The sequence below is a fragment of the Rhagoletis zephyria genome, unplaced genomic scaffold (genome assembly GCF_001687245.7).
Source record: "Rhagoletis zephyria isolate East Lansing unplaced genomic scaffold, Rhagoletis_zephyria_1.1 Rzeph_scaffold_07607, whole genome shotgun sequence".
NCBI lineage: Eukaryota > Metazoa > Arthropoda > Insecta > Diptera > Tephritidae > Rhagoletis > Rhagoletis zephyria.
This window is the reverse complement of record NW_016164690.1, coordinates 587-8,514: the sequence shown is the minus strand read 5'-3', so window position 1 is coordinate 8,514 and position 7,928 is coordinate 587. Positions and strand designations below refer to the sequence as shown.

Below are 7,928 nucleotides of genomic sequence, written 5' to 3'. Positions count from 1 at the left end.
CCCCCCCCCCCTCCCCCTCCAGTTTTTATGTACCTATCACTTAAAATTGCAACTAGTTAAAGCAGAAAAAAATTTATGATAAACTGATTGTGTGAAAAATGTCTAACGCAAGCTCGCAGGTAAATTCCTTAATATAGAAATATTTCCTTACACCGGTTTTTAATAAATACTGAAACTACTTCAAGGATGTGGTAGTCGATTTCCAATTTTATTAGGCCCTCAGTGAGTAATGCACCAACTTTTGTACGAAACTGAATTACGAAAGAAAGTTAGTTAGGGCCTTCCTACATATATATTAAGGTAATTTATTTTATTTTGTATGGCGCGGCCCATACATACTGAAGCTTTCATAATGCAAGTGGAATTTTCATTTGGGTCACTCAATTTCAAATCCACCTTTGGTTGGAATGGAACATTTTTGATTTGGATGAGTTTTGGTTGGTTTTATCATATAACGAACTTCTACCTAAGTAAAAAATAAAGCTTTTTTCAAAAGCTCCGCCAAACTCTAAACTTTGCGGATTTTTTAAGTATACTTTCAAAAACTATTATTTACAGTTAAAGGCGACATTTAGTGAACCAAGAAAAGTTAAATAAAAGAAAACATAAATTTTGAGAATTTTGAAATTAAAAACTTGTAAAAGCAAAAACTTGTAAAAAGATTTGGCTAATTTTTTTTTTTGGACAATGCTTTTAACTGATCTTAAATGATCCTGAAATTTTCAAGGTGTTTTTTTAAGATATGAATTTTTGAAGTTTTGAAAAAAAATTTTTGGAAACTACACAAAGTTCAAAATTTTTTATTAAATTTAGAGTTTGGAATAAATTATTATTTTTTTAATATTTTTTTATATAGTCCCAAATACCACCTTTAAAAATAAACGGTTTTAATAACTCTAATAATTTTTAAGATATTAAAAAAGTTAACTTGGAAAACTTCGGGGAATTGTGAAATTTTGAACTTTCGAAAAAGTTTATTTTTTTCCATTTGGCCGAACTTTGTTTAATGGTAAAGAAAAATTCCAACCAGGGTTAGAACTACGGCAATCCCAAATCGGAGTAAATCCCGGGAGTACAACACATTCCTTAATAGTCGACAACCATTGCAGAAGGGATTCTCTTTGAAAACCGGTATTTTTAAACTTTTAAATTCAACTTTTGCTTGGTTAAAAGAGTAAAAAAAAAATGTAACACTTGATTGCGCCATTACCTCCTCTATGAAAATACATATTTATTCTGATTCCGGTCAACGGCGAACGTTCGTTGCGCACTGGGAATGGTTTTCTATCGAATGTGACTACTTTTTTAAATTTTCTTTAAATTTTGAAACATTGACTTATGGCCGCCTAGATCATTCAAATATCCCCATAAATTTTGCTTCAATTTCTGTAATTTTTTTAATTTTTTTTGCAGATGATTTTTTAGGCAAAATTAGAGCATTCATTGTCAGCCTCTTATGTAAACCGGAGAGCAGCATATCTTAAAAATATTTGTGTATTATTTAATGCTGCGCCGACAATTTGCAATCCTTTTATCAAGGATTTTTTTTTATAGGAAAATCCTACCCGAGTTTGTTGTCACCTAAACCATAGTGGGCCTCTTCATAGGCCCGCGTGCCAAAGCTTTCAAAAGCTATCTGCACAATTTATATAGGACAGGCACAAAATGAAAGCTCTCGCTGGCCAACTCTGACCTAAACCCTAGGTAGCACTTTTCGAATGCCCCTATCTTAGAAGTGGAACCATAATTCTCTAAAAGAAGATCGAGTTCCACGGACTGGTGACTGACAAGGCAAACCCTTAATTTGTGAAAAGAGATTTAAGAAAGATTTATGCAACTAATTAACCGGGCACAGCACCGAAGTGTCTGCTTCTATGAGGAGTGTTGTGCAGAAGACGTTTGAGGATTGTAGGCCTAGGCTTGCCCGCGATAGCACTTCATAACTTCTGACAGAATTAAAGTTAGAAGCCGTGGAGAAGGAGTGAAGTCGCTGTCCATCATTCATATTAGTATCTTTCTAACTCTATGCATATGTAAATACGTATGTATTCGTGCATGTATGTATGCTAATTTGAAAAATAAATTTTAATTTGTTAGCATTCCACACAATAAATTTAATAACAGAATTTTTTACGAGTTATATGTATTTAAAACATCTGACCCAAAATCACGGCCACATAAATATGTAAGTTTAACAAATTGTTTTTATGAACTAAGAATAAGCATAAATTTAAGAAAATAATTCAACACCAAACCTCTTATAGAAGGCGATTATAAAAACAAAAATACAAGAACTCTTAAAAGTAAATATGTAGTTATTTAAAAAGCAAACACTTACAGTATAAAACTAACGAAAAAAGTTCACAAGCTAATCAAAAGTTGAAGAATCTCAAAATTGGAACAATGTAAAAGAAGAAATTTAACAATCAACTAAAAACCGACAAAAAAAAACAAATTCATAAACAATTATGGTTGTAAAAAACACAAATTTAAATTTGGTGCAGTGGTTTAGATGTATAAAACAATAAGACCAAACAACAAGCTAAATTACATGTAAAACAACAGAGGGCAAATACTAAGTTATTGAAATAACGGTACTATAATTTAGGATAAGTTATAAAGTATAAAATTTCGATTGCGGTGAAATATCACAATAAAAATTGAAAAACAAAATAATATCTCGTTTTATTCGGAAGATTTTATACAATCGTACAACTTCCTTAGTAAAAACACTAACAGCTGATTGCCAAAAAAAATCCTACAGCTGAGATCACTTGGTTTTCGGTTTTAAAGTTTACGACATACAACAATACGACACCGTTGTGAATACCCCAAATTTAAGATGAAAAAGTTGTATTTGCCTTGAGTAAAGGTTTTCAACTTTTAAAGAAAGCCATCATCAACAAAGTTTTTTCACTTGATAAGTTATAATCTCAAAAATACTAAATTATCATTTAAATAATATCAAAAATACCTAACAATGTTGTCATATTATCTGATTGCATAATTGGATCTCAAATTTATGTCTTAAAATGTACAACACAAATTCTACTTTTAGTGCAGCTCACTTGAAAAAAAAAAATAAAATTTTTTTTCAACGCAAACTTTGGCGCCCCTAAATTTTGCCGCCCTAGGCACCTGCCTATATTGCCTTTATGGTAAATCCGCCACTGAGTGTAGGATAATTTTTACTCCGGATGTTATTTCAGTAAATGCAATGATCTTCAGGGTAAGCGTATAGTACCAATTCTGTTGAATTATAAATATTTTTTTATAGTACGTTGTTATATGAGAAAGCGATTTAGTACTACTCCCCTACTGTTGCTCACTCGTTATCGATACCTTCAGCCTCGGAAGTAACGCAGCTTTCGTTGTATGTTTACAACTGCATCGCATATTGCATTCCACACGGTTTCGGATTTTATCATCGCATGTACAATACTATTTGGCTTCAGATATTCTCCTGCAGCTTTGTTTAGTCTGCTTCTCTCATTTTCAAAGTGTGGTCATTCGAGCAACGCATACTTTAGGTACTCCTGGGCATCGCATGCTGAACACGTATTGCTGTCGTCGCGACAAAATTTGTGAGTGTATCTTCTAGACCCCCATGTCGGCTCAGTAATTGCGTTAAATGGAAGTTTAGTGTCCCATACTTTGGTTGCAACCGCGGGACGATGTTCGGCCTGTATGACTTGTATTTACCGTTCTAGTTGAGAGCTTTTCTGTCATGTGGTTGTTGTGTTTTTCTCTCAGGGAGAGCAACTGAGATAAGTTCTGAATGCTTTTGAATTGTGAACTCAAATTCAACCTTAGTTCAGAAGTAGAACGATTTTTGCCTAAAACCTCTTAGTTTCAACCGTGAGAATGTCCAACGGAATCATTTCTGCAATAAAATGTGCCGCATCTTCAGAGGTTCGACAGCAGAAACGTTTTACTACTTCTTAGACCGCCAAAATTAGGGAGCATTCTGGATAAGAACTGCTAACTTGCGATGCCTTATGTGTAGCATATTCCGCATGTTGTCGGAAGCTTAACCTGTTGTCAATAAGCATTCCTAGTGATATGCAGGCTTGATTTTATTGCCGCGTTGCCAACAATTCATTCTACGGACTCTGTTGTTGTTGTTGTTGTTTTTGTTGTAGCGACTACAACAACCTCGCCCAGATCGGTTGATATCTCAGTCGTTGTCGTCAAGTTCCACTAACGGCAGCCCTAACAAGCGTGCAGCCTACATTGGGTCGGTCCATACGGACAAAGCCGCTAGGGTTGTCGGGCTTTCCGGGCATGCGAAGAGATGTTTCGAGTCGTTGGGAGTATCTCCGCATGCCGGACACTCATTTGACATATCCGCGTTTAGTCTGCTCAGGTATGAGTTTAACCTGCTGCAGTAGCCAGAGCGAAGTTGGGCTATTGTGGTTCTATCCATTCCCACGACAGCCGGTTCTACGTACCGGAATGACTCGGGTTTTACCCGATCAAGGGCTGTGGTTTCGGCGATCTAACCCCGTTTAGGTCGGCGAAGTATCTCAGAAATGGTTCTACGGACTCTGATTTCTTTCGGCTTTTCACTAAAACCGCTTCCAGTTTCTCCTTTATTGACGATAGTTCAAACTTTGGTATCCAGAGTCGAGTACATTCGATGTAGATGTTTGCCAGTCACAGTAAGGGGCTAAAAGTTTTGCTTCTGCTGAAAAAGAGGTGCCGAAAACTCTCTTCACTCTCATTAAAATTTCAATTCGATATGGGCTGGATTTTGAATTGATAACGAAGGTAAAATACATGGGATGACCAAGGTTCCGTTTTGCTGGAGAATGGCCTAATTCTCGAATCGAATACTAACCTATTCCAAGGAATATCGAAGGTGAGACTCGAAAAAAGATTTGTTGTTCATTTCCGAATTGTTAACCAAGCCCAATGTTTATTGGGTTGTTTGAGCAAAATAAATAGTAATACATACAAGTAACTTTTAAGCAAAAAACAAAACCGATTTCAATACTCATATAAAAATTTAAGAGTATCGTTAATTTCTACATGATCCGATGATCGGATTTAAACCAAATTAATATGGGACCACCTCCGAGGTAACATACATAATATATATATATATATATATTATACATCGCACGTTTAATAATATAGAGATGTAAATCAAAATTTACGTTTTTGGAGATTTCGTTATGTAATTAATAAACTTGATGAGTAGTACTATATGTTCAGTCTAACAGATAACCAAACTTCCCAAATATGGCGAAGATATGTGTTTTCCCATCTGTCTTTTTGTATACCAACTATATGAATTGATAAAACTTTGATTGCCTTTTCCCACAAAATTAAAATTTTGAAATACTTCGTTATATTATTAAACGTGCGATATATGTATGCATGTATAATGGCACAATATGTAGCAATATGATTTTTCGACAATTTTTATTATTTTAATTTAAATCAACACCAACTGATTTTTTCATAATTATCACATAACTATGGATAAAAAGTTGGTTTCCACTTCTTTTTGCTCTTGGGTCCCTCCGGGCGCAATGCTCGTGGTATATATTCCTTTTGATGTTGATCCAATTTGCGAGCCCAAGGATTAATATCTAACTCAAAGAAGCGACGTTTGGCTTCCATCTGTCTAGTTTTATTATCAATTTTATAGACTTTTCCCAAAGGTAGATTTCTGGAAGGGGTAAATGACGAGGTCGATTTGACATTAAGTTCTTAAATACACGTTCCAAAAATTGTCGCTGCTCGTCATTTTTATAATCGGCCACATACTTCACATCTGGCCCCAAATAAGGGTGTAGCTCGTTTTCAGAGCGTTGTACACTGGGACGTTCACGTAAAAGCGTATTAGGTGCCTTAGTACATCTTCATTTAAATCGACAACTTTACCAGTGTCACTTATTTCACTATACAGTTGCAATTCCGGCGTACCACGGCAGAAGTTTACTCGCGGATTATCATCAACATGATTTGAATGCACTAGTAATGTATTTAATTGGTATTCGTAAAATGACCAATCCCGCCCATTAGTCAGCACCGTTTGGGTATTCATTGGATAGGTAAGTTCATTAAAAGTATTGAAACCGTTGTAACAAGCTTGTGCCAATAGCCAAGAATAGCTGCTCTGAATGGCATGAGCATGCAAAGCTTCTTTGAAATCCTCAACTCCATATGTATCAGGCCTTATTTGTAGAAAAGCTCGCGATTGATAAGAAATATTTCCAAATAGATTTGTGGAACCGGGCCAAAAACCTGAAAAAGTTAAAGAATTAAGTCTTAGTATTGAAACGCAATCTCTGCAGATCTACCTGGTATATTTGTCAAATGCTGATGTCCAGAAACGTATCCAAGAGTACGTGGATCGTAGTTGAATCGAGGTATGGTTTTTGCTAGATCGGCATTGGTCGATTCCGTTTCATTCTTCCAGGGAGAAAGTTGTTTATGATGACGAATAGCGAGAAAAGGCGTGCCTGAATATTGCATAAATCTATTATAAGGATCATTCGCCATGTATTTCTGCCATTCGCGTCCTTCCATGCTTTTAACAACGTTTTTTGGTGGTTTAATACCACCAACTGACCATGAAGCTTCATGCCTAGGAGTATAATCGATTTCAAATTCTTGAAGATGAACATAATCGGCGGATAACACATTGATAAGAGTTCTGTTAACTTGTTCAACAATAAGTCGGGCAAAAATCTTTTCTCGTTCTTGTGGTTCTATGTTGGAGTTATCGCCGTACTCGTGTCTTTAAGAAAAAGTTATTTTTTCATTTATACGAACAAACAATACGAACAGATACTAAAAAATAATATATGTACCCATAATAGTCGTAGATATACTCAATCGCATCTTGTAGATCAGTTTTCATTGACGCCAGATACTCCTTCTGTCTCCCGCTTAAATCTCCTTCGGATGAGCTGCCAGAAATTTTAATATCTTCATAAATTGTACGGGTGTAATGTTGCATAGCAGGCAGGGAATTATATGGTACTTTAGAGTCGCTCAATTTAACCACCTTGTATCCGTAATACCGCGGCATATTAATCTTAATAAGCTTCTCTTCGACAGTGGGTACTCGTCGAATTTCCTCATGCCAACTTTCAGACTCACGTTTTTTGCGTGCTCTAAATGATAAGTCCTGTATTTCTGGATAAACAGCTTCATCTATGTACTCATCGTCAGGGCGTGTAGATTTGGGTAGAGCAGATGGGGCCGCTGATGCTGGCGACGTCGATGCCAGCCGACTCCATGTAGAAAAGATTTGCTCCCCTCCACATATTCGATTACTTAAGCCTAATCTTAACATGTCAATTCAAATTTTCTAGGAAAACAATTGTTTTTTATATTTTTTCAAGATAAACGCACACCCACAGATTGGGCAGGTTATGAAATAACAGCTGATTACCTGTCACTACATAAGTGCTACCAGATGCATTATTAGAATAGTGGCGGCCACACCTAGCTTGGTTCTCTGGTAATATTCAAAACACACCACCCGGCAAGTCTGCGTATCGCGGAACTTTCAGGGTATGCGCAGACCGTAAGATCGTGTATTTCTACGTTTTATGTCTACACAGATTGTCGCACATATCAGTTGCATTCGCGTACCTGTAAATTATTGAAGTTGCGTTCGCGAAGGCTGGAAGGATGTTTTTACTGGAGATTTTAAACCCACGTACCTATAGTATGTTAAAATAATTTCATAAAACGTAATCATAAATATCATAAATAATCCAATAGGGAACAGATTTTTATTTTGATTTAATATCAAAATTTCATCGATGCTACCACCAGCACGCTTTCTTTCAAATGAAAATATGGCTGTCAAACTATCAAATTGCCAGTAATAGAAGTCCAGCAATAAGCGCTGACATATCGTCGCCTGGGTAAAAGATTATCGTATGTAATTTCGGCAGATTGTG

At 35.9% G+C, this 7,928-nt stretch overlaps 1 protein-coding gene across 1 annotated transcript; it reads right to left on the bottom strand.

The window, feature by feature from the left end:
* Positions 1–5,400: 5,400 nt before the first annotated feature.
* Positions 5,401–7,423, bottom strand: mRpS30 (mitochondrial ribosomal protein S30). Its single transcript, XM_017630320.1, is given in 5 exon segments — positions 5,401–5,657; positions 5,660–5,833; positions 5,836–6,255; positions 6,312–6,751; positions 6,825–7,423. Coding segments are annotated over 5 exon segments (1,698 nt in total). The 5' UTR covers positions 7,313–7,423; the 3' UTR covers positions 5,401–5,481.
* Positions 7,424–7,928: the final 505 nt, after the last annotated feature.